Genomic DNA, 27,333 nt, shown 5'->3' on the forward strand with positions numbered 1-27,333 from the left:
CCAGCATGCTGAAACCCCGTCTCTACTAAAAAATACAAAAAATTAGCCAGGCATGGTGGCATGCACCTGTAATCCCAGCTACTCAGGAGGCTGAGGCAGGAGAATTGCTTGAACCAGGGAGGTGGAGGTTGCAGTGAACTGAGATTGCACCACTACACTCCCGCCTGGATGATGGAATGAGACTTCATCTCAAAAATAAATAAACTAATTAATAATAAAAATAAATAAATAAAGGAATGAAATACTGTCTTCTATCCACAAAGTTTGTGAGGGTGAAGAACAGTGGTACTTATGTAGTTGCTGAAAGTTTAGGCTGCTGCAACTTTTCTAACACACTTTGATGATAAGAACCACATGTTAAAAGTGTGTATGCCTTTTACCTATCAACTCTATTATACTGAAATATCTATATGAAATAGAGACATATGTTTTTCTTAGTATTGCTTAAAATAGCAGTGTATTAAGAAGAGCTCACATAAAGATTTTATGAAAAAATTTCAGTGCATCCATAGGATGGAATAACATGTTACCATTGAAGGTGTCAGTAGATACAGAGATATGTTGTCGTGCAAAGATGTGCTTTGCTATATCAAGTGAGGAAAAAATCAGTTTGTTATACACCTACACAAACAGAATCTGCTCTTGTGTTACTTGAAAACATGTAGAAAACATAATCAAACTTATTTCTGGGGATTTGTAAGTGAAGTTCTTCCCTTTCTCTTATCTGTGATTTCTGCAATGAATATCTGAAAAGTTTTAGTTAAATTTCACTAGTAATGAAATAATCCTTGGGAAGAGAAGGAATGTGCTACTTGCATAGATACAAATAATTTCTCACATTTTATTATTTATTTTTATTCCTGTGGATAGCTATCTTCTGTGAACTTTTACCCTCTTGAGAAGTAGAGGGTTTCTGTTTACCTGTTCCTGTAGATTTTATTGTATATATATTTTATTATAAAATTATCTTTTCGTTATATATATAAACATGTGTAAAAGGTATGAATTAATTATTTTAGTTATATATTTATGAAAACTAACATAGCAAATATAAATGACCATTACTATTGTAAATGTATTGCTCTACTCAACAGGAGCATTCTTTAAAAATATTGAACTCCCAAGCTGTGTTTATGCATTCTTTCAATCCGTTTAGTCATCAAACCTAAGCCAGACACCTATTATGTGGAAGGCATATTCTACCATCTCTCAGGATCCTTCCGTCTTTGAAAACTTCATATTTACCTGCTGGGCCTGAGCAAGTTGAGAGATTTAAAATTGGGGCATTAGGAGGTAATCTCAATTGAAACTTTTCTTCCCTCCTTTCAAACAAAAGCATTTCTGAAGGTAGACAACAGTAAAAGATAACCCTCAACTACCCTTCTGAAAATGTATAAGTCTTGGGTAAAGATTGTTTTAGTACTTTTAAGAACTAAAATGTGGTACACAAACAGCATGGAATACTATGCAGTCATAAAAGAAAGAACGAGAGCATGTCCTTTGCAGGGACATGGATGGTGTTGAAGGCCATTACCCTTAGCAAACTAATACGGGAACAGAAAACCAAATACCGCACGGTCTCACTTATAGGTGGGAGCTAAATGATGAGAGCACACAGTCACCTAGAGGGAAGCGACACACACTGGGGCCTATCAGAGGATGGAGGGTGGGAGGAGGGAAAGAAGCAGCAAATAGAACTAATGGGTACTGGGCTTAACACCTAGGTAATGAAATAATTTGTACAACCAACCCCCTTGACACGTTTTTACCTATGTAACAAACCTGCACATCCTGCACCTGTACCCCTGAAAGTAAACGTTGAAAAAAAGCTCCACAAATAGTTTCATAAATTCATTTTAAAAGGAGAAGAATTATAATAGTCTTAAATCCTAATATGAATGATTGGAAATATCTAATGTACATACATTGTATAAATCTAAGTATTGATAAAAATGAGCCCATGCCATTCATTTGAATTTCAAGCTTTCTTTGGCGTAAAGTTTTTGAAAACCAAAGTAAGAAATAGATTATTTTAGAAATTTGTTTGTGTTTTCACCTCAGCCCTCTTATTCCATACTTCTTTTAAGAACTAAAATTTATCTAAATGCTAGTCATCTGACTGGAACTGCCCCAGACATGTTATATTGTAACATATTCTACTTAATGTAAGGCACCAGGGATTGTATGATGCCCCATTATTGTATGTCTCAATAAGAGAATTATTTAAATGCTGCCAATTATAGTTATAGTAAATCATGAATTATAAGTGGCATTTCAGTGTGAGAAATGGTGAAACATAGAGACAATGATCATCTTAGAATCAATAAAATACATCGTTACCTGTAATCTTTAAAACATACCTGAAAGTGTAGGTATAATTGTATCATCTTACTGAATTCAAATGTTGTCTTTAGTGGTATTAGTAAAAATTATAATATCTTACAATTACTGAGCTGTTATTTGTGTTAGGAACTATTCTATATCTTTCATGTAGAGTCTTATTTAAGCAATACTGTGGTTTCCTCTGAGAAATCGACTCTTTTCATTCCCATTTTATTGATGAGGAAATTGAGAGCCAAAAAAGGTAAGCAACAGCTGGGAAGCATCAGAGCTTCAAGTAGGATTCCAGCCCAGGTTGAATGCCATTCAAGGGCTCTGCTCTTCCTATTCAAATAGGCTGCTCTTTCATTCATACAGTGAGTCATGAGGTAATAAGTAGTGTGCTTTCTTCAAAGGGAAATTAAGTTTGTTTTGAAGGCAGAGTAATAGCAGGCTATTCTGTGTTTGCTATTGCATGAATCATTGATGTAGCTGTAGATAGTGCACTACAATTTCCTAAAAAATCTTCTCACTCTCATAGGACTGCTCTACATCTGGCCTCTGCCAATGGGAATTCAGAAATAGTAAAACTCCTGCTGGACAGACGATGTCAACTTGATGTCCTTGACAACAAAAAGAGAACAGCTCTGATCAAGGTATGCAGTAGTCAACTATATCAGCATGAGATGGCTTTGATTTCAATACATAGCATAAAAATGAGTTTTCTCATTTAAATGGAACTAGTTGGTGAAAGCTGTGGAATGTTAGTTTTAATTCTCAGGACTTATAATTTATTTTTGGTCTAATACTGACAGGCTGTACAATGCCAAGAAGATGAATGTGCATTAATGTTGCTGGAACATGGCACTGATCCAAATATTCCAGATGAGTATGGAAATACTGCTCTACACTATGCTATCTACAATGAAGATAAATTAATGGCGAAAGCACTGCTCTTATACGGTGCTGATATTGAATCAAAAAACAAGGTATAGGTCTACCAATTTCATCTTCAAAATACTGAAATGCATTCATTTTAACATTGACCTGGGTAAGAGCCAGTTTTCCATATTTGGAAGCTCAAGCATAACCTGAATGAAAATATTTTGAAATGAGTTAATTATCTAAGACTTTATTTTAAATATTGTTACTTTTAAAGAAGCATTCGAGGGTACAGTTTTTTTTTAATGCTCTTGTGGTTTATGTTTTTTTAAAAAACACTGAATTTGTAAAAGGTAATACTTTTTTTTCATGCCAGGTTTTTTTTTTTCCCTAATAAATGTAAAATGACAAAATTTGCCCTGGAAATAGGTTTTACATTAAAACTCCAAGAAAACTCAAACACAGTTCAGTGAATAGTAATCCTGCCCCTTTGGCAAGTTCCCCCCCCAAAAAAAAAACAAAACAAAAAACAGTAATAGATATGAGGTGATGGATTTCTCAGTGACAAGTCTTTTTCTCAGTGACAAGTCTTAAGATATTTCTGATTGCACATGAGGCAGAAGCGGAAAGGGAAAAAGACAGCAATCAGAAATATCAAGACCAATTTGGAAATTAGGTAATGGAGGGAAAGACCATGAAGAGGTTTTCTGTGTGTGTGTGTGTGTTGCTGTTGATCATTCATTTGTTTCCTTTGTATGGTGAGATAAGGTTCTTTTCAATTTTAGAGAATGACAGTTTTCAGTTTGGGAGAGGGAGTTAGGGGGTTGTAAACTGCTTAGAGATCAATTTCAGGAAGCCTCTGAGGATCCAGATTGGCAGTGAATAGGTGGTAATGTAGTGGGAAACACTTGAGCAGAGGGAACGACAAGTAATTAACTGACTTAGTGTCCTATTCTGGTAAAAATGGCCAATTGGAGTCTCAACTCTGCTTTCAGCTCTAGAATATCTTGATGGGAAGGTGGGTGATAAGGGGCTTATAAGGAGCAAGATCAGGTTGGATTTTGAGTTTACTAGACCTTGTTCTACTTTTACCGGGGAAAATTATGTGATGTTTTCTGCAAATGAGTGTCTCTCCTACTCTTTCCTCTTTTTGGCCAAATCCTCAAATGATAAAGGGAATTGGTTATGTGGATGAGCGCTGAGACTGAAGTAATCATCTATTGCACTAGCTTCCAGCTAGAGTTGTGCATTCCAGTTACCTCAGGAAAATTTTTAAATAATCCACAAGTCTAGGCTTTCCCCTGAAGATTTTGATAGAGTAAGTCTAGTATGTACACTTAAAAATGTTTCCTTGAAGCCAGGCATGGTGTTGCATGGCTGTAGTCCCAGCTGCTGGGGAGTCTGAGGTGGGAGGATTGCTTGAGCTCAGGAGTTCGAGTCTAGCCTGGTCAACATAATGAGACCCTGTCTCTAACAACAACAACAACAACAACAACAAATTTCTCAAAATCTGGATACACTTCTGCTTAAGAACCATGAATACATAAGTGTAATATGTAAATTCTTATGTCTCAGAAACTTAAGATATTTCTAGAAGAGTTGGAGTTGGATATGTGCTAATTCATTTAAATCTTTCCTTTCCAATAACATTAATCTAACTTTTTTTTGGTTGGTTTTTGAGATGGGGTCTCAATCTGTTCCCCAGGCTGTAGTGCAGTGGTGTGATCACAGCTTACCACAGCCTTGACCTCCCCAAGCTCAGGTGGTTCTCCAATCTCAGTTTTTTGTTTTTGTTTTTGTTTTTGTTTTTGTTTTTGTTTTGTTTTGTTTTGTTTTTAGTAGAGATGAGGTTAATGCCATGTTTTTCAGGCTGACCTTGAACTCCTGGGCTCAAGTGAATCACCCACCTCAGCCTCCCAAAATGCTAGGATTACAGGTGTGAGCTACCATTCCTGGCCAAGTCTGACTTTTATATGTGGATGAGACATTAAAATGAATATTATTGGCACTATCAGCTTACGGAATAATACCTTTTCCTTTATACCTTCAGTTATTCCCTGCCATTCAGAAGGTCTTTAGAAATTTGCAGTGAGTAGTCTTTCGTTAAGTAGAGAATGGCCCTCTCAGGATTTTGTGTCTCTTTGTTCACTTATTCAAGTGCTTAGGTCAGTAAGTCATTGTTAAGAGCAGAGTTTTCTCAATTAGAATTGTAGCAAATTCTAAACCTTTTTTTTAATCAATTGAAGCTGTATTGTGGACTATCCATTATGTCTCTTATGTTTGCAGAGCTTTGACATAATCAAGATGGCAGGTTTAAACACTAAAACCCATGGAGTTATTAAGAATACAGACGGGAATTCTGTTAGTTTCAGTAATCCTATGAACTGATGATTTCGTTAACAATCTGGAAAAAGTAAATACAAATAGATTTTAAATGAATGAATGGAAAAATTCTTCAAATGGGCAGTAGGAGTATTAATAGCAATTTTTATTGCACATTGGAGCTTGAACTTTTGGTAAAACATGTGAAACTAAAGAAATATTTTACATTCAAATTCTTGCTTTATACACAAGAATTTTGTCTTAGGGTTGGATAATATAGAGATAAAAGATACATCCCTTGCCCTCAAGAAGCTCTTTGTTTAAATGGAAAAAAAATCATCATCCAAAAGTGCCATGCCAAATGCTGGGTTAGAAGCAAAGAGTCTTAGAAGCAGTAAACGTTGAAAATGAGTTTTTGAGATGATCAGAGTTGATGTGGTCAGGCAGCGAAGGGGTGTTTCCAAGGGAAGCAGCAGCATGTGGGAAAGCACAGAAGAGTAAGATGGAAGCAGCTACATTTGATTTACTTTCTATGAGTGTAAGTCCACGGGATCTTATATAAAGTTTCCAGTTCAGCTGAGAAATAGGTAATTTTTTGAATTACATATTGTTTTTGTTTTATATTGTTTTACAGCATGGCCTCACACCACTTTTGCTTGGTGTACATGGACAAAAACAGCAAGTGGTGAAATTTTTAATCAAGAAAAAAGCTAATTTAAGTGCACGTGACAGATGTGGAAGGTATAGTTATTTCTTTTAATCTGTGTGTTGTTCGAGATTGATAGCAGTCACTCAAGTCATAAATAATAAATTAGTAAGATTAAATTATACTTATTGGGACATAGTGATGGGTATCAACACAAATCAGTTAAGTAGAAAAACAATTATTTGGACTGGGCAACATGAAGAACAGTTTTAGTAGGATTCATCTTCTCTTATTGTATTGACTGATGTTATTTGTTGTATGATGTTTTTGGTTAGATGAGATTATGTTAGTTAAAGGGATTTCATGTTAATTTTATGAAATGTGAACTTTAGCTTTTAGTTTACTTTATGACCCAGTATTGAACTTCTTAACCTTTTCTAGTAGTTTTTAACCTCTGTGTCTTATATGCTTTTCTGCTAAATATGCTGCATGAAACCTAAATAGGAGTTGAAAATCCTTTTTTCTATTCAATGACTCTGCTTTAAGTTGCCTTGTTTGAAGAATATTAATGTTAGCTTATCCCTACTTGACAATTAATTGCTATTCCCACATACTGTGGGTCCAACAGCTTTTCCTTTTCTATTTCCAGTGTATTTTGATGGTTTTATTTTTAATTGGTATGGAGAGAGGGAGTGAAGATAGTTTTAAGTGGATACACTTTTCCTTTAATGAAGGCAAGCCGTAGGTGGGTGATAAAGAGAAAAGAGCTAGGCTTTGGATTCACACAAGACTGGGTTTAATCCCTAGCTTTCTTACTTGGTAAGTGTGTGACCTTGGGAATCTTATTTACCACCAAATGTGTTGTCATATATGAAAAGTAGGAGAATATATCCTTCAAATTGATTGTGCATAAGTAAGGAAGATATATATGGCATTTAATTCAGTGCCTAGCACATGCTTATTGGCATCATTAACTGAAACTCCTATGACTATTCTTACCATTATTATTAATATTACTGCTTTCAGCAAGCAGAGAGCTCTTACTTATCTTACCCTCTAACTGATTTTCTATTACAGCATATCAGTCTAGGGAAGCTGTAAGGAAATCTTCACTTATAACTTTGTCCACTTCAGATAAGTGGCCCTAGCATTGTTTCTTGCCCATTGAAAGACTTTAAATTAATGTCTTCTACTTTCCAATACCTCACCGAGATAAGAGGTTTCCTTGTTGTCCGTTCCTTTAAACCTTGTTGGTATTTTACAAAGATGAACACTTAAGCACCCAAGTGCTTGTGTGTTTTAGTGCATGTAAATCTTTAATTCTGCATGGACAGGCAAGATGTTAAGTTGATAAAGTATATCAAATTAGCTTTTAAAATAAGTTTATTACAGTTCCTAAGGGAGAAATTATCTCTGTCATTTTAGAAATGCTCTGATACTTGCTGTACGTTGTGGATCAGCAAGTATAGTCAGCCTTCTACTCGAGCAAAATATTGATGTCTCTTCTAAAGATCTATCTGGACAGACAGCCAGAGACTATGCTGTTTCTAGTCATCATAATGTGTAAGTGTTTACATTAAAAGGCGAGTTAATGCTAAATTGAGGTTTAAAATAATTATAACAATAATATCTTACATATCAAGTGAGATGTCATAGTGCCGTTCAGCTAGTTTTAGAGTGGCAGTCAGTTAGTCCCCTGCATCAGCCAGAAATCAGAAAAAAAGCAAGACAATTTAGAAGTACCAATGGATACAGGATTCTTTATCTCAGGACTTTTAAGACCTTGATACTTTGAGATCCCAACATTGTTCATTTCATCCAAGTATAACACCTATGGATGGGATTAAAAAACAGTGTCATATCTTTCATTTTTCTGATTAGTTATTTGGGTCTTGAAATGTCCAGCTTAACAAAAAACCTTGTACTGTCTTCTGGAGACTATTTCCTACATACTCCTTGAATTTTTCAATAACTGAAGGGATTCACTAAATCCAAGGAATACAGTCCCTTTTTTCAAGTCAAAAGGAGCAGAATAAAAAGGACATTCCAGTCATTTTGATGTTTCCCTTGTTTCTGTTGCTGCGTTGTTGCCACTCAAACTGGTCCTGTTGCCTGGTAATGGTTGACCTTTGACACCAAGATGCCCTTACTGATTCAGATCCCTCAAGTCTTTAAGTTCCCATATCTATGCTTCTATGCTTAGCCATTGTTCCCAAAGCACCAGCACCCTGCTCTGGCAGCTGGGTATCCTGACTTGATCTGCAGACAAAGTGAGCAAATTGACACTTGCCCCCATATTCAGAACCTAATGTGGAAACCACATCTTAGCCAAGAATTAGCTGAGACCTTCATGGTACAAAATCCTTTGAGGCCGTTGTTGGTCTTTTCTCTGGCAGATATTAATTAGGCTTGTTCTAAAGGGTCAGAGGGGTTCAAATAATGTGACAGAAAGAGATCAGTGTTTGTTTCTTCTTCTTTGCTATCAGATCTGTACTGTGAGGCACCTTTATATTCTCTATAGAACCTTAGGCAGTAGAAAGTCCCATATGAACCTTCTCCAAGCAGTGACTCCCAGTTGTGGTCGGCCCTTGAGTGATCTGTTTTACATGATAATGAAAATCGTCCAAGCTACTTTCATCTGTAACTCAAGATTTTAAAATATTTTCAAATTCTACCTCACAGGGAGCCATTGAAGAGAATTCTCAGAATCTCAAGTAGGTTATTTGGACTTAACAGAACCAAGCCCTGTGCATGACTCATCACTAATCATGTGTAAAAGTAGGGCTTTGTGCTTGCTTCTGCAGCACATATCCTAAAATGGGAACAATACAGAGAAAATTAGCATGGCTTCTGCATAAGGAAGCAGCACAAATTTTTGAAGCATTCCATAGTTTGGTCAGTCACTGGAAGGTCATTTGACTATTTGCTGACTAGCTCTAAGGAAACAGTGTGAATCAAAGCAAAAAATGGGTGCCACCAAAATATTGAAATTGTGATTTGCACTAAAAAAATAGTCATGTAAGATGGTCTATGAGGTGATTCAGAGCTGAATAATGTGTTTGGTGCAAAATATGTTGTTAGTGTGTATGTCAAAAATTAGAGGATGTCAACTTACAACTTCTTCATGGAAACTAAAAAACATATAGGTAGACTTTTGGTCTCCATGTCAGCTGGAATTGAACATCAATATCAACTATTATCCTAAGAAACATCTGCTGGCTCAGAGTTGGAGTCGGTAGAGAAGGATCACTGGTCCAAGCCAGGTCTTAACATCCATTGGTTTTTCTGCCCTTGGTGTGATTGGTCAACTCCATAATAGTGGACACTCACATTATCTACTTTAATGAGATATTTATGAGTAAATTTAGTTACAAACTAAGACGTAGTTGAGATGCCCAGAATTATAAGCCCTAAGGAGCAGGAAAACTAAGAAGCAAAATTAAGACTTAATAACATTTGCTGAAAACTATAACATTTGCATATTAGAACCTATGAACAAAATATGCATTGGGTTTTATTTGGGATTCCAAGATAATTTTAGTTATAATGTTTAGGAACAGATTATTCCTTTGCTTTACTATTTCTCTGAGCATTTAAAAAATGTTATCTTGTTAAATCTTTGTAACAACCTAGTGAAAGAAGGCAGCAAAGTCCTCACTTTGTTGAAGAAGATAAGCAAGTCATCCAAGAACAAATAGCAGCTGTTCATTATGGAGCTAGGACTTAAGCAGAGTTGGAACACTTTCTATTATGTCATGCTAATGCAAGCTAATTTACTGGGTCACACTGCTCTCAATTTATGAGCATTTCACCCTACATTTTTGTCTTCTTAGAAGCTTCAAGAGAATTTTGTAGAATGTACTCATAAGTGGATGGGATAATACTGTTAAGTTCTGATATTATGATATTGTTTGAAATACTCTAAGAATTTTATATTTGGTAAGTGTTTTACATCAGTATTAAAATAGTAATTTGGTTTATTACATTTTTATACATAGAATTTGCCAATTACTTTCTGACTACAAAGAAAAACAGATGCTAAAAATCTCTTCTGAAAACAGTAATCCAGGTAACACTTGTGATAGTGAATTACTTTAGGTCAGTTGTCCCCGATCTTTTTGGTACCAGGGACCGGTTTTGTGGAAGACAGTCTTTCTATGGGCTGGGGGAAGGTGGGGATAGTTTCAGGATTATTCAGTCATGTTACATTTATTGTGCTACTTTATTTATATTATTATTATATTGTAATATATAATGAAATAATTATACAACTTACCATCATGTAGAATCTGTGGAAGCTCTGAGCTTGTTTTTCTGCAACTAGATGGTCTCATCTGGGGGCAACATGAGACAGTGACAGATCATCAGGCATTAGATTCTCATAGGAAGCACACAACCTAGATCACTTGGGTGGGCAGTTCACAACAGGGTTCATGCTCCAATGAGTACCTAGTGCTATCACTGATCTAGGAAGGGGCAGAGTTCAGGCAATAATATGAGCCATTATTATTGGTTGGCTGTAAGTACAGGTGAAGCTTCCCTGGTTTGCTTGCTGCTCACCTCTTCCTGTGTGGTGTGGTTCATAATAATCCATGGACAGCTACCGGTCTGTAGCATGGGAGTTGAGGACCCCTGCTCTGGGTGGTCCTACCATAGATAAAAAAGTAAAAGTAAGGAACTTTTGATCTCAAAAGAATGCTGAAGCAAAGTTATGTTACATATGCTTGTCCCAAAAAGGTCTCACTATTACTGACTTCATTCCTCCTCATTTGAAGTTGGAAAGAGACACATTTACTTTGTTGGAGCAAGATGTGCTCTTCTACCTGCTGGTTAGTTGTCATGATAACAGCAATTTTGTTAGAACAAATGCTCTGCTACCATTTGCCAAAAGATTGTCATAATAAATATACAAATTTCTCAACTCTAGGCTCAGGAGATTATAATAAAATTAGAAAAATGTTTCACAATAACAAAAATGCTAGTATGCTACCTGGTTGTGGACACCTAATACATTGTATAACCCAAACGGTATGAGGACACCTTTAATTTAGCCATCAATTTATCAATGAACTTTTATAAGTTTGGTTTTATAAGTTGCAGGAGATAAAGACGGAGCAGATGTAGTTTTGATCCTTAAGGTTCTCATAATAGAGCTGTCTCTATTTCATTTCTGTGCTTTTTCAATAGAATTTACAAAGAAAATATTTCCATTTATGTTTTCACTTCACTTAACAAATAACTATCAAATGTCTTTTAGATACTAACCATTTTTCTAATGCAACAGAACACAATTAAAAATACAGACAGGAGTTTGTTATTATCATTGCCATTATTTTTTTATTTCACTACTTTATTCAGTTCTTACTGTGTGCTAGATGCCCACTGGAAGCTTTTAATTTATTATATATTGATTATGTGCCAGACATATGTGATGAGGAATGAAAGTTTTGGTAAAAAAAAAAAAAAAAAAGTAGGTATGATTCAAGGGAAGCATGCAGAGTGAGAAGAATTTTTCTAGGTAAAAAAGCAGAAGAATAATGTTTGACAGAAGGAACATGCAACAAGATTGTGTGTTGGCCAGAAGGAACATCTAAGGAGATTGCCTGTTTGGCAGGAAGGGCAGCAAGTGCAAAAGACAAGATGCTTGAGTGAACTTTGCAGGGTTTCTGAGCAGTTCACTTTTGCTAGCACCAAAAGTGTGAGATACCAGAGGTTGGGAATGAGGTGAATACTTGGGAAAGGCAAGTTTATGACAGACTTTTTAATACTACAGAAATGAGTAGGTTTCGTCCTGTGGGCCATGGGAAGTTTACCGGGTAGAATGCTTTGGACTGCAAATACTGATGAACAGTTGTGAAAACAGTAGGAACCAGAGTTGTTTTGTTTGTTCAGTGATATCCTAGGGATCCCTCTTGTCCCTCTTTCTGTGCTGTCGACAGTGTTTTATTCATGTCTCCTTTCATGATTGGGTAATCTGCAACAGCTCCAAACATCTTGTTCTCACAACACAACATCTCAAGGGCTTCTTTTCTTCACCTGTGTTTTCTAAACAGGGAGAAAACTTAGAAGCACACAAGGGGCTTCCTGTAACATTTCATTGGCTGTGTTACACTACCTGCTCATTCCCAAACCAGGCACTGGGAATGCAAACACGTGATTAGCTTAGAATTAACGTTTCTCTTTCTGAGGCTGAGGAGGGAGATTGGGATAATAAACATCCCAATAGACTTGTGTTTCTTCTGCAAGAAAGAATAAGGAATGGCTATTGGTAGGGAGTCGACAATGTTTGCTGCAGGGGCTCATTGGAGACATGGGAGCAGGGGAGTCACAAGATTAAATTTGAGTATTAAGGCATTCTGATTATGGTGTAAAATGGGTTAGCAAGCTTTTCCTGTAAAGGACCAGGCGGGAAATATTTTAGACTATGTGGTCTCTGTCATAACTACTTACCCCTGCTGTTGTCTGCTGTTGTAGAGTGAAAGCCACCATGATTCTATGTAAGCAAACAGGCATGACTGAGCTCCTATAAAACTTTATTTACAAACCATAAGGCAGATTTAATTTGGACTGTGGCCTATAGTTTCCTGGGATTGGTGGAAGGTTACCATGGAAAGAAACCAGGAGACAAAGGAAGCTTTTGCAATAGTCAGCTATAGTTTCCGTCACACATCCTTGGACTAGTATCAATGTATTATAAGGTTTTCACCCATCCATGGTGGAATAAAATTAGGAATCTCAGTTACTCATTTTAATATGTTGGTCTTTGTTTTTATGGTGTTATGCCTTTTTATTTGTTTTGCTTAATTTTTTCATGTAAGAACTAACATTAGTAGTTGACGGTTTTCTTTTAAATAGAAGCCATTTTGTAAAGTTTATGTTCCCAGTGGCAGTGGAAATATAAAGCAGAGGCAGAAGAGAGGTATAGTCCATATGATTTAGTGATAATTGAATGAGAAAGGCTTGGGGGACCGAGAGAAATGTCAGATGATTTACAGGTTTCCAGGTCATACACTAGTATTTAACCTGGACATGAGGAAGGAGTAGGAAATTTTCTGGTGAATACAGAAGAGCAAAGAGGTGCAGGTCAGCAGAAATGACCATTTTTTTCCTATGCATGTTTAATGGAATATTCATGTAGTATATTTTGAGTAGGTAATTGAATAACCAGCATTTATAACTCACATCCTACTACTTTGACTCTCAGTAACAAGACTTATCAAAGATCAAAGAATCTGAAAGTTGATGAAAATGTCATCATTTTCATCATCCATGTGTATCACCATCAGTGACCGAAAGTCGGCATCCACAGAACACAGAATTGGGATAGGTGAACTTAATAGATAAAGATGAATATCAGAATTGTGTTCCTCTTAGGGAATGATAGTCTCCATGACCTGTGTGAGTCACGGCTGCCAGAAAAGAAAGAGAGCAAGGAGTGTATTAAAGAAGCACAGCAAATTCAGTCCTAGAGTGCCCTGCTTGACTTCATGTCATAGTTCTGATTTCTAAAATACTATTTTCTGCAAAATATGCTTTCTGTTTTTCCCTTCTTGTAGCCTGCAACCAAACAGAATCCCTTCAGTGGGGCATTTTTGTGTTCTTCCTTTAATAACAGCAACATATAAATAACAAAAAGAAGTAAGAGAAAGAGTGTTTTTTTATAGGCTAGTATTTAACATAAACTTGAGAGTGAGTACCAAGATTATACTTAGAATTTACAGACCGGGTAGGAAGACGAGATAGAAATCTGAAGATTACTGACTCAAACACAGTGTAGTTTCATTGCTTTATTGTCACATCTCTGAATTCGCAACTAGGAGTTATATTCGTATGCACTATAACTTTAGAAAGCACCTTCCCAAACCAAATATTAAGTGATTTATTGTAATTTCTTTGACTTATTATAGAATTGACTTTCCAAGTGCTCATGAGAATTATTGAGAATTTGCTACATAGTAACATCTCAGTTGTGTCCACAAGAGCTATCTGTCACCTTGTCTTAATGACTATTGGCTCACTAGGAATATTGGTTTTGGTATTAAAATGATATTTTTCTAAATGCAGATAGGACCAGGGATCACTCTTGAACATTAATGTCCAAGCATCTTAAAATTACACATCAGGTTTCATAATCTGACTTCTGCCCCACTCTCCATCTTTAGCCCTTTTCCCTGTGTGCCCTTTCTCTGGCATTACTGAGCTGCTGGTAATGTCCTACTCACTCGTTCACTCTTTCAGGCCTCACTCCTGCTCTTGCTGCTGTGTGGAATGCTGTTACCCTTTCCTTCCCTCTACCGCTTTTAATCTGGCTAGCCTCAATATTTCAGTCTGTGCTTGGGCATGTGTTCTAGAAAAGCCATCCCTGATATGCTTTATTTTCATTGTTTTTAAACCCTAATGCCTAGCATGTATGTAGCAGGACTCAATAAGAAATTTCTGAGTAAAATGAAGACTGTTTTTACAAAGATGATGTGCAGGACTGTTCTCTGCAGTCTTGGAGCAGAGGGGACAGACATGTGGGGGAATAATGTACAGTTCAGGTGGTAAAGATGTGGTAGAAAAATCAGTGAAGTCAGAAGGCAGCCTCAAGAAGGAGGTACCTTTTTATCTGGGGAAAGACATGCAGAATCAAGGAAGACTTCACATATCATTGTTTTAAAAGATGAAAATAAGGCCAGTTGTTGTGTCTCACAACTGTAATCCCAGCATTTTGGGGGGCTGGAGGAGGTGGATCACAAGGTCAAAAGATCAAGAACATCCTGGCCAATCATGAAACACCATCTCTACTACAAATATGAAAATTAGCTGGGCATGATGGTGCATGCCTGTAATCCCAGCTTCTTGGGAGACTGAGACAGGAGAATCGCTTGAACCAGGGAGTCAGAGGTTGCAGTGAGCTGAGATTGTGCCACTGCACTCCAGCCTGGTGACAGAGAAAGACCCTGGCTCAAAAAAAAAAAAAAAAAAAAAAAAAAAGAAGAAGAAGAAGAAAAAAAAAAAGAAAAAAAAATAAATTTGTCAGAATAGTAGAGGGAAACATTTTAGATATTAGGAAGACATTGTGCACTAATAAAGGTGTCAGTAGTAGTTTTGGAAATCATTTATAAGGTACTATTGTTGCAGAAAACAGGAGGCAGGAGAGACCCAGTGGGTGAAACAGGAGGATTTTATTTAGGTGCACACCAGTTCAGTGGATTTGCATCCAAATGCTGAGTCCTGAACAAAGACAGAGCCTGGCTTATAAAGGCAAGCTTACAGAAGCAGAACAAAGGCAGTTAATCATATAGTGACAGTTTTGCAACCTCAGCATAGCTTGTGACTTTGCAACTACATTGAAGGAAAAGAGGAACTTGCAAAATATAAACATTTGTACAAAGAGCTATGAGTAAATGCTGAGGGGAAAGGGAGACGGTAAAGGAATTTGTTTTCTTAACCTTGCTCTGGGATGTCTGGACCCATACCTGTGGGCTCTGGCTTCTTGGACAGGGTCAACATGACCTTACCTGGGCCCTGCCTGTTACTATCCTTAGAGTCAGAGTAGCTAAGTGCAGGAAAACTTGTTTCTCTTTACAACCAAATTTCCTTTTCATTACGTTTACTGCTTCATGATTAGGAAGTGGAGAACAACATACTGTGTTACCTTATATGTTTCTACTGCATTTTAAAGTTGTGTTTCTGGTGGTTTTGTTCATTTATGTTGGGTGGATGAATTTGTGAGTGAATCTCATCAGGCGTCTCCCCAAGTGGTTTGTTGAAGTCTTAGAGAATGATTTCCTAAGAAACTATTTCATGAAACACTAAACACTCAATTTATGAGATAAAATAAAATGTTGTCTTAAATCTATTTTTATAAAGGCAATAGTTTTTAACTGTTCTAAGTGGTTCATTTTAACTGAATATATGGATTTCTCAACAGAACAAGACTTAAAGCTGACATCAGAGGAAGAATCACAAAGGCTTAAAGGCAGTGAAAATAGCCAGCCAGAGGCATGGAAAATTTTACATTTAAATGTTTGATTTAATGTTGTTTTCTTTGCTTTAATAATATTAGGTAGTCCAAATGAAATTATCTTTCAGACTAGGTTTTGAGAATCAATAGATTCTTTTTTCTAAGAACTTTTTAATAGATTCATAAAATTTAATAAATTCAGCAACCTCATTAACAGAAGAATCAATAGATTCTAAGTTAGCATTTGAAACTTAACTTAAAAAACATAACCACTATAAACTTTAAAATACTCTTACTTTACAATATTCTTATTTAAAATATTCTTATCTGCCTTTTTGATTAGCTTATAGGTAATCTTTCCTTTTGGAATAGAGGCAAAAGAAATTCCAGAACTTTGTTCTTTTATTCTTACAACACCCTGACATGATAAAAAAAGTAACATCAATTATTGGATTATGTTATTAAGCAATAGAATTATGAGCAATGTAACACTGATGGTCCCTGAGCTGGATTCGTGGTTGAAGAGTAATCATGGCCAGTGATTGAAAATCTGCAGTTTTATACTGCAGTCACTGATAGCAAGGTGAAAGATATATTCTGCCTTGTGATCTCTCATTGACCTCAGCGTTTCTCTTCAGGGAGGGAACCAGGTCATAAAAGCAACCCAAATGCCTATTACAAGAATCGTATCTTGCAGAATGGGACCTTTGGTGTTAGTGCAGAAACACAATAACATTTGAACTTACTGCAGTTGCAGAAAATCAGTACAGATTATTAAAATTTTTATCCACTGTCGTTAGTACACATTAGAATATATTAGAACTGGACTTAAGCAGATAAACTAGATACATAACACTATCATATTACAACATATAATCTCAATTAAAATTTAAGAATTTGCATTTCTTTCTGTTTGGTGTTGATTTCAGCTCCTAATAATTGAAAGCATGCCTACAATCCAGTTAGTAATCTGTAGAGACTCACTGGTTAGGGTTTGGTGAGGTAAACTCTTTTCAAGTGAGGAAGACTTTGCAACACTACAAATCATCCGCCGATGCATTTTTGGCAGATTTAACACGTAACAAATTAAGTGGAGTCCAAACAAATGGTGACAAAGTTAAGTTTGCTGGTTCATGTTGATCTTCTCCCGTTGACTAAGGTGAATTATTTTTCCCATGTTAGTCAGAAGCCAGTGATGTGGCAGTAGCTGAACATAGATTAAAAAGTTAATTTTTAATTTTAATTAATTATTTATTTTAACAGTTAAATTTTAATTTTAATTATTTTCTAATTTTTCATTGTCTATACTTGATTACTTAAAATAAACTTATTTTTAAAACATGCATTCCAAAAGAGGAAACATCACAGAAATACAACAAATTAACCTTCTATTTTTGCATTTGCAGGAAATGTCTCAAGAACCAGAAATAAACAAGGATTGTGATAGAGAGGTATACCATTATATTCAAACGTTTCTGTTGAATTAGATGTTTACATTATGTTGTTTAATAAAGTGTTGTAAGTATAGGCATACATGATCCTATCATGTAAGTAGCATAAATCATCAGTGAAAAATTTAATATTTAACTCAGAAAGAATTCTGTAGATTGAGTTTTAAAGAGATACAAACCCCAGAAATATTCTTTCATTATTATGGAATAATCCTGAATGGTGCCGTAAAGTGCTAGGTCATGCGACTTTAGGAGCTTTGGATCAACCATTTTATCTTTCTTGGTTTTAGTCTGATTATCAATAGTTAATGTGGCTAAAGAAGATAATTTCTTATTCTGTGTATCTTCCAGCTAGAAAATCGTATGGCTATGGAATGTGAAATTTGGGGAGCATCTTATTTTCTGGGCATCCACGCTTGTACCTCAGCAGTTTCACTCTGCTCCTTGTGTTGTGGCGAACTTTGGTTCCCATGTTTCAGTGAGAACCATCATGTTTTTGATATCCCAGGGACCAAATGAAAAAAAATGATCAAAGGCAGTGGGGGAGAAGAATATCTCAGTGCAGAAAAGGGCAATCTTCCTTTCTATTCCTGAAGCCTCACAGTGTCTCATCCTCTAAATCTGACTGCTTAATGTGAGATCTAGGTGGTAAAGACAGAAGAAGACACATTTTGCATCTTTGTCTTTTTATTTGTGTGTTCCCACGAGTCAAATGGGATAAATATATATATAAGATTCTGAAGAGTCGTTGGGAATAAAAGCACAAAATGAAGGAGGGCCCTTTTTGAATTTTGAAAAATTCTATTTCATTCAGTCAAACAGAAATGAAGCAAATTTTACAATGATATGATAATTACATCTTAAAATTAGAGGGTAATTGTTCTGTATATATGATCAAACTTAAGTGTGAAATATTTTTAATGACTACAATAATGACAAACTGAGTCAATTGATAAAATCCATTAAAAAGGTTCTTTTTATTCAATAAAGTGAATATCCTTAATATCCTTAATATCAAACTTCCACTCAAGGCTGAAGAAGACATGAAGAAGCACGGAAGTAATAATATGGGATTACCAGAAAACCTGACTAATGATGCCGCTGCTGGCAATGGTGATGATGGATTAATTCCACAAAGCAAGAGCAGAACACCTGAAAGTCAGCAATTTCCTGACACTGAGAATGAAGAGTATCACAGGTAAGCCTATGGCAACATTTAATAGGAGATAGCCATATGCTGTCAAACTAATCCTAATTTGGGCTAATATTCATGATTAAAAATTTTGTATTTTTCGTAGGATATTCAGCCTTGCCTGGTAATCAGAAAAATGAAAATCAGCAAAAAATGAGTTACCATTTTTTCCAGTCATTAATTTATTTGAAAAATAACGAGTATTGGCAAATGTGAGGGGAAAGGAATTTCTTTACGTTTTAGTGAACTTTTATTTTAGCTTCAGAGGTACATGTGCAGTTTGTTATATAGGTAAACTGTATCATGGAAGTTTGGGCTACAGATTATTTCATCAGCCACATAATAAGCAAAATACCCAAAAGGTAGTTTTTTGGTCATCTCTCTCCAGCCATGCTCCACCCTCAAGTAGACCCTTTTGCCTGTTATTCTCCTCTTTGTGTCCATGAGTTCTCATTGTTTAGTTTCCACTAAATGAGTAAGAATATGTGGCATTTGATTTTCTGTTTCTGCATTAGTTTGCTTAGAATAGTGGCCGCCAGCTCCATCTGTGTTGCTGCAAAGGAAATGGTCTCATTGAAAAAGACATGTCGTACACTGTTGGTAAATGCATTTCGAACATTAATTGAGTAGCATATTCACACACACATATATAACATAGTAAGGATATATATGTATATTAAGGATACTTGTATAGATTTGTTACGTATATACTTACATATAAGAACATTTATTACAGCATCATTATATCAAAAGATGGATCCTTATCAGTAGGAATTTATCATTATTAAAAGCAAATCCTTACCAATAGGAAATAGCTCAATTTTCATTCCCAGAAAATAATGTAGTATGGAACCATTTTTTACAAATGAGGTTAGATCTAGAGTATACGGATTATTTCACAATTAAAATGTATTTAAAACCTTTACTTTGATAACACATCTTAAGATAATTTTGTTAGAATTCTTGTAATATCTGCTGTGTTGCAAATGGAAGCTGCATGCTCCATTGACACTGTACCTTGATTGCTAGTTATTAAATTTTTGTTGTCAGTGCCTGAGTGCTGAAATATTGGATCTTCAATCTGAATATTGCCAAGGGATTCTATGGGGATCTATATTTAATATAAACATTTCAGTATATTGGGTAAAACTTTTATTAAAATGTATCAGAGGATCTTTCATCTACTAAACCAGGATTTGGTCAGATTTTTCTGCAAAGAGTCAGTTAGTAAATATTTTAGGCTTTGCAGACTGTATATATAATTTTGACACAGGGTCTCTGTTGCCCAGGCTGGAGTGCGGTTTTGTGATCATGGCTCACTGCAGCCTCAACTTTCTGGGCTCTAGTGATCCTCCGACCTCAGCCTCTCTGCTAGCTGGGACCACAGGTGTGCAACATCACACCCAGCTAATTGACTCTGTGAACTGTAGAGTGAATAAGCGTGGCTGGGTTCCAAGATACTTGACTTACAAAAACAGGCAGTGGGATTTGGCCCACAGGTGCTAATGTGCTGGCCTTGTGCTAAAAGGAAGGTGCTGCTAATGCAGTAACTCTTATTCATAAAAGTGTCCTGCATGTGTGACATTATCCTTCCTTTTAGAAAAGGATATATTTCAGTATTCACCACACCACATTTTTCCACAGTGACTTCATATAATTTTTAAAATTTCATTTGTAACATAAGACTATTTTCTGCATTTCTGCCACTTTATTCCTGTTAATAGAACTCAGTAGTTTACTGTGATCAATTACTTTGTATATTTGATGAGTATCAACTGTTCTAGAATTGGCTGATTTTTATCAAGCCAGAAATACTCTCCTTGAAACGTTTAGTGTTTCTTGGTCTTTATGTATAAGCATGAACAAAGTGATATTCAGCTTATGGAATCTAGAATTGTTTAAGGTGACTTTTAGTTCTATAGTTTTAAGGATTTAACACCTCAGTCTGGCATTTTTAATGCCACATGTCTATAATTTTATAACTTTTAAAATATATAATTGTTATGTAAAATTTGAAGACTACACCTGTTATATAAAATTAGAAATTAATTGTCTATTATTTTCCATGACTGTGGAAGAAAATTACAACATTCTCAGCCATGACTTCTAAGTATGATGTCCTTAAAAGAACTAAGTATGATGTCCTTAAAAGAACTCATGAACTCAATTATCTTTTCATTCACTCTTGATCTCACACCAGTAAGTCTTCAGTTTCAGTACTCCTCCAACGTGGTTTTTCCTCAAGATTATCACTAATTTTTTTCTGTAATAAATCTAGGCATTTTTCGTACACTTCATTTTATTTAATCTGTTAGCAGAATTTGAGCCAATGGAGGACATCTCCTCTCTAACAGCATCTTCAACTTGGCTTCCAGGACCTCAGTCCCTCAGGCTTTTCCTCCTGCCTTTCTAATCCATTCATCATGGCCTCTTTTGCTTGCTCCTCCTCATCTTTCTCCATTTGGACATTGTTTTTTCCGAGGGCTCAGTCCTCAATCTTCTCTCTCATGACTTTTTCTTTTTTTGAGACAGAGTTTCACTCTGTCACCCAGGCTGGAGTTCAGTGGTGTGATCTCGGCTCACTGCAACCTCCACCTCCTGGGTTCAAGTGATTCTCCTGCCTCAGCCCCCTGAGTAGCTGGCATTACAGGTTGGTGCCACCATGCTCAGCTAATTTTTGTATTTTTAGTAGACACAGCATTTCCCTATGTTGGCCAGCCTGGTCTCAAACTCCTGACCTCAGGTGATCTCTCTGCCTTGGCCTCACAAAGTGTTGGGGTTGCAGGCATGAGCCACTGCACCCAGCCCCTCGTGACTTTTTCTACCGTGTATATGCTAGTGATTTCCAAATGTATGTCTCTGGCTCAGATCTCTCTCCCTAATTCCAGATTTCCATATGAGCCTGCCTACTTGATATCTCTATTTGGTTAGCTATTGGGTATCACACACTTGTCAGACCCAAAATTGGGCTACTGATGGCCTTCCTGAAATTTACCCCTCATGTAGTCTTTCCTACTTTGGTTAAGGGCAACTCTTCCAGTTGCTCTGCCAAAAATCTCGTTGTCATTCTTGACTCATCTCTCTCTCCATCTCTGACACCTTACATCTATTCTCTCAGTAAATCTTGTCAGGTCTATCTGAAGAATATGTCCAGAAGCCAGTCATATCTTCTACATCTGAGCCACCCTCATCTGCAGTCTACATGAGTGTCATAGACTGGTAATTGATAGTCCTGGCTTTTAAAAACTTCCCTTTTCATCAATTCTTAACTCAGTGGATGTACTTAAAATATAAGTCAAATTGTGTCAGTCCTGTGCCCCAGCCCTTCTGATTGCCTCCCATTTCACTCTGAGTATGTGTCAAATTTCCTCCTAATTATCTCCCTTGCTCTGCTTTAGCCACACTGAACTTCTTGCCATCCCTTATCTACCCCTAGTGCTTAAAGACTCCAAGCACACCTCTGTACTTGGAAGTTCCCTGTGTCTGGAATGCTTTTTCCCCAGATATCCTCCTAGCTTACTCTTTCCATTCCTTCAGTTCTTTATTTAAAACCTCCTTTCTGCTAAGAAGTAGAAAAAGGGTAAAAAGAAACACATTATGGAACAACCACTTTCTGAGGAAGAACCATGTACTACCCAGATGCATCATGCTTAAGATTCAACTGGGAGTGTACCAGGGAGGCTCTCTAATGTAACCAAGGGAAGGTTCAATGAAACAAAGTGATTTATCATCTCTAACTTCAAATCCATTTGTATCTTGACATCAACACTCTTAACCTTATATCATCATTTCTTAGAGTCTTTGATATACAAATAAAAGGTTTTTTGTATTAGAAAGAAAGAAATCCCCTTTCTCAGCAGAGACTTTTCTGACCATCCCAACTTTCCCACCACCCTCCCTATCAAACACATAAACATTTCATTTTCCTGCTTTAGTTTTTCTCCTCTAACGTACTGTATATTTTGTCTTCTCTGTCTGTTGTTATTGTGTGTTTATCTCACTCTCATGAATAAGGATTTTATTTTTCACTACTATATCCTCACTGCCTAGAAAAAGGCCTAGCGTATTGGATGTAGCTACCTAATAAATCCTTATTAAACGAGTGAATGGAGTTTATCCTGGGTATGTTGTTTGATTGATTCTCACTTTAAAATTTTGACATGGGTCATTCTATTAGTTTTGTCTGGTAATTATATGCATTTTAATTATTGTTTTGGCTTTTTATAATAAGCTACATTCTTTATATTAATTTTTTTATTTAGGGAGAAAAGCCCAATATTGTGGTTATTCATTATTTATTCTTTTATTTGTAATCATAATTGTAATTATGGTAAACTGAGTCAGAGGAATTGCAAACTTTACTAGTATTTTATTTGATTTGATTTTTGAGATAGAGTCTCACTCTATCGCCCATGCTGGAGTGCAGTGGTGGGGTCTCAGTTCACTGCACCCTCCGCCTCCTGGGTTCATGTATTTCTCCTGCCTTAGTCTCCTGAGGAGCTGGGATTACAGCGGCATGCCACCACACCTGGCTAATTATTTCACTTTGTTGGGCAGGCTGGTCTCGAACTCTTTACCTCAGGTGATCCACCCACTTTGGCCCTTCAAAGTGCTAGGATTACAGGCATGAGCCACTGCACCTGGCCACCTGCTTTAAAAAAAAAAAATGGGGTGGCACATTTAATGGACTTACAAATTCTTTTCAAGGGATTATGAACCTTTGGTATTTGAAATAAAAAGACAGAGTTGGAAATTTTTTGCTTCCTATAGTAAGAGGAATACTGGTCCGGCACTGGCTATTCTGATGGAGGAGGTGCTGCTGCTTGGCTGTATTTCAGAAGCAAGCTGCTCACATCTGTATTGGTTGGTGAGCAAGACCAGTGGTCATTGATTGGTTGATTAGATTTCAAACTGGCTCTGGGTGGCTTCTTGTTACCATTGGTACAGGTCATTTCTTTCCTAAGTTAGACTCAACTTTAACTGAACATTTTCTGTTTAAAAGTTGCCTTCAATTAACTATGTTCAAAATGAAACTATTTTATATTCCAGAATTTTAGACCTCATTTTAAAATTGTGGTCACGATGAATTGGTTAATAATAGCTCTCAGGAAGATCTATTTACATTTTTTAAAATACATATTTCTTTGCATAATTTATTCCTTAAAATTAATTGCCTTGTTTCTGTTATTGGTATTTCTAGAAGCTTTTGTTCAAGTCCTAACATAAACTCCAGTAGGAGGTTTTAGTCTCTTTGTCAGTTAATATATGTATATGGTAGTGATATTCTCTTTTTAAATTCCTTTTCTTGTTCACTGTCTTCTCTGTACAATAACAGTAATATTCTTATGCATTTTTACCTCATTAAAAATAATTACAGTTTTCAGGTCATGTGATGCCAACATGTTTGTTCCTTTTGCTTGGTGTGTGTGCTGCCATTCAGGCTCTGTTGTGGTTCTACATGAATGGCAGCTTTTTAAAATAACTCTGTGAAGAATGACATTGGTACTTGGATAGAAATTGTATTGGATCTGTAGACTTCTTTGGGCACTATGATCATTTTCACAATATCAGTGCTTTCAGTCCAGGAACATAGGATGTATGTTCATTTATTTGTGTCATCTCTGATTTTCTTCAGTTGTGTTTTCCAGTTATCCTTTTATAGTTGACTCACCTCCTTCGTTACATATTTTCCTAGGTATTTTACTCTTTTGCAGCCATTGTCAAAGGGACTGGGTTCTTGATGTGACTCGCAACTTGGTTGTAGGTAGTGTATAGTGGTACTACTCATTGGTATTTGTACATTTTGTAGCCTCTGAGACTTTACTGAATTCATTTATCAAGTCTAGGAGTGTTTTGTAGGAGTCTTTAGGGTTTTCTAGGGATAAGATCATATCATTGGTGAAGAGATAATTTGACTTTCATTTTTCCAATTTGGATGTCCTTTATTTCTCTTGCCCAATTGCTCTGCCTAGGACTTCCCAGTTTTATTCTTAACATGCATGAAATAAAAGTAAAATCAAAAGTGATTAATGATTACTTTATTTCACATCTCTGTCACATACACAGATAAAATTAATTCAAAGTTGTATGTTAAAAACACAATATTAGACCCTGTCTTGTTCCAAAAGGAATTTCTAAGTTGTCTATAAAATACAGAGGAATCAAGAATATAAGTGGAAAGTGTTTCCCAAAAATAAATATAAAAAGTATGGGTTAACACAGGGCTTCCCAATCCCCAGGCCATGGACCAGTACCAGTCCCTGGACTGTTAGGACCTGGACCACAGAGCAGGAGGCTAGTGGCAGGTGAGCAAGCAAAGTTACATCTGTTTAAAGCCACTCTCTGTCACTCACATTACTGCCTGAGCTCCTCTTCCTGTCAGATCGGTGGTGGCATTGGATTGTCATAGGAGTGTGACTCAAACCCTGTTGTAAGCTGCTTACACAGGGTATCTAGGTTGTTCACTCCTTATGAGAATCTAATGCTTTATGATCTGTCACCATCTACTGTCACCCCCAGATGGGACCATCTAGTTGCAGGAAAACAAGCTGAGGCTCCCACTGATTCTACATTATGGTGAGCTATGTAATTATTTCATTATATATAAGTAATAATAGAAATAATATGCACAATGAATGTTATGTGCTTGAGTCATCCTGCAACCATCCCCCAACTCAGGTCTACAGAAAAATTACCTTCCACAAAACCAGTCCCTGGTGCCAACATGGTTGGGGAGAACTGGGTTAAGAGATGTGAGACCCCTTTGCCTTGTCTTGGATTAATGTGCAGATATGCATTGTGTGAATGACATCTGATGGCACCATGTTGCCCTGTAGATCATTTTAGGGACACCTCCAGTATTTCATGAAAATCAAAATTTCTTCTAGTGATGAACAAAATGATACCCAGAAGCAAGTTTCAGAAGAACAGAATGCTGGAATATCACAAGAAGAGATTCTGACTGGTAAACAAGAGCAGATGGAAGTGGCTGAAAAGAAAATGAATTCTGAGGTATTTTCTTTAGTCATTTTCAAATGTTTTAATATGTGTATTTATTTAAAAGACAACTTTATGTATTTTGGAAAGTACACAGGATTTTTAAAACAGAAGTGCAATGTTTAGATGCCTACATGTACATTGTGGAAGGGTACAATGCTTAAACAGTTATGAATAAATGCAATTCTTATAACTGACTGTAAAAATATTAGAAAAGTAGTATACTGATAAAACTTTCTTCAGAAAAAGGAACTTAAAGAACTTTAAGAAATTGCTTCTGTCCAAATATATGCATAGCTAAGGTTCTTACAATGGTGTAGTTGATAGATTAGATATCAGAGAATAAACCCAATTTAAAAAATATACTCAAGCATATTAATCTTATATTTTATGCATTTGGGTTTTTTATAATTCAGAGAAAGGCTTTTCCAATTCTGAAATTCTAAAAATCCTCTAGTGACTTATTTTTCATGGTCTTTAAATAAGTATTTCAACTTTTTGGAATTTACACATTTTTACATTTGAAGTTTTGTCCAACTTTTTTCCAGTTAAATATCCACTATGGGAATTCTTTCCTTATACAAATATAAATGTCATACTTTAATTTCAGAAGAAATCATGATATGTCATTCTCTTGAGTGCTAATTAAAAGTTCCCTTTGTTTACTTAGGTTTCTCTTACCAATAAGAAAGAAAAAGATCTCTTGCATGAAAATCGCATGTTGCAGGAAGAAATTGCCATGCTGAGACTGGAAGTAGACAGAATAAAACAGCAGAGCCAGCTAAGGGAAAAGAAACTTTTGGAGGAAATTGAAAGTGTGAAAGCAAAGAAAGATAAAATTCTAAAGGCTGTAAAATTAAGGGAGGATCATTAACAAAAATCAGCATTTAAGTACAGTGGACAGCTTAGCATTTTGACAACTGAGAATAATGATAAACTTCTTAAGGCTGTAAAATTGAATGAGGAAGCATTAGCAAAAATCAGTATTTCAGTAGAGTGGACAGCTTAGCATTTTGACCGCTGAGAATGCTCAGTTCTGAACTGCAGAATGTAAGACACAGCTAGGAAACACTGGAAATGGAAATCCTATCATGTCGTTTTAGACTGACTACTGCCCTACATGACTGTGATCAATGTCAAATAGATGAAACAGACTTCTTTACAGAGAACAAACATGAACAGGTTTATTTACAGGAAAAAATGAATTCTCATATATCTAACCTAAAAGATAACAGTGAGATTCTTTCTGAACAACTCTAATGTTGACAGCAAAATTAACAGCCTAAACATTAAGCTGCATCACACAGGATAAATTCTGAGAGACAAGATGGGGCAGGCCCCCATCTTTCCTGTTCAGACAACTTAGTCATTCTAGTGTGTGGGCTTTGGAGACTACAAACCCATCAAGGGCAGAAGAGATCCTGTGGCACGGCACAGCTGCTTTACCAAATCATGGCCAGACTGCTTCTGTAAGCAGGCCCTGATCCTGTTCCTCATCACAGGACAGGACCTCCCACCTGAGGCCTCTAGCTACCCCCACCAGTGTTCCCTGGCCAACGGAGATTTGAAACCTTCC

At 36.3% G+C, this 27,333-nt stretch overlaps 1 protein-coding gene and 1 non-coding gene across 2 annotated transcripts in view; both read left to right on the forward strand.

Annotated features, from left to right (window-relative positions):
* Positions 1-26,926, forward strand: part of LOC139358554 (POTE ankyrin domain family member G-like) — a 29,458-nt gene extending 2,532 nt beyond the window's left edge. The window contains exons 2-12 of the mRNA XM_071079793.1: positions 2,861-2,975; positions 3,135-3,308; positions 6,158-6,264; positions 7,595-7,732; positions 10,168-10,238; positions 16,086-16,156; positions 17,525-17,569; positions 18,601-18,767; positions 25,649-25,772; positions 26,428-26,574; positions 26,683-26,926. Of these exons, the coding sequence (XP_070935894.1) occupies positions 2,861-2,975; positions 3,135-3,308; positions 6,158-6,264; positions 7,595-7,732; positions 10,168-10,238; positions 16,086-16,156; positions 17,525-17,569; positions 18,601-18,767; positions 25,649-25,772; positions 26,428-26,574; positions 26,683-26,766 (1,243 nt within the window). The 3' untranslated portion in view covers positions 26,767-26,926. The remainder of the gene's footprint in view (positions 1-2,860; positions 2,976-3,134; positions 3,309-6,157; positions 6,265-7,594; positions 7,733-10,167; positions 10,239-16,085; positions 16,157-17,524; positions 17,570-18,600; positions 18,768-25,648; positions 25,773-26,427; positions 26,575-26,682) is intronic.
* On the forward strand, positions 8,958-9,064 carry LOC139358992 (U6 spliceosomal RNA). Its single transcript, XR_011614491.1, has one exon. It is a non-coding gene; the product is annotated as a U6 spliceosomal RNA (small nuclear RNA).
* Positions 26,927-27,333: the final 407 nt, after the last annotated feature.

This window comes from Macaca nemestrina, chromosome 15 (assembly GCF_043159975.1).
Source record: "Macaca nemestrina isolate mMacNem1 chromosome 15, mMacNem.hap1, whole genome shotgun sequence".
Lineage (NCBI taxonomy): Eukaryota > Metazoa > Chordata > Mammalia > Primates > Cercopithecidae > Macaca > Macaca nemestrina.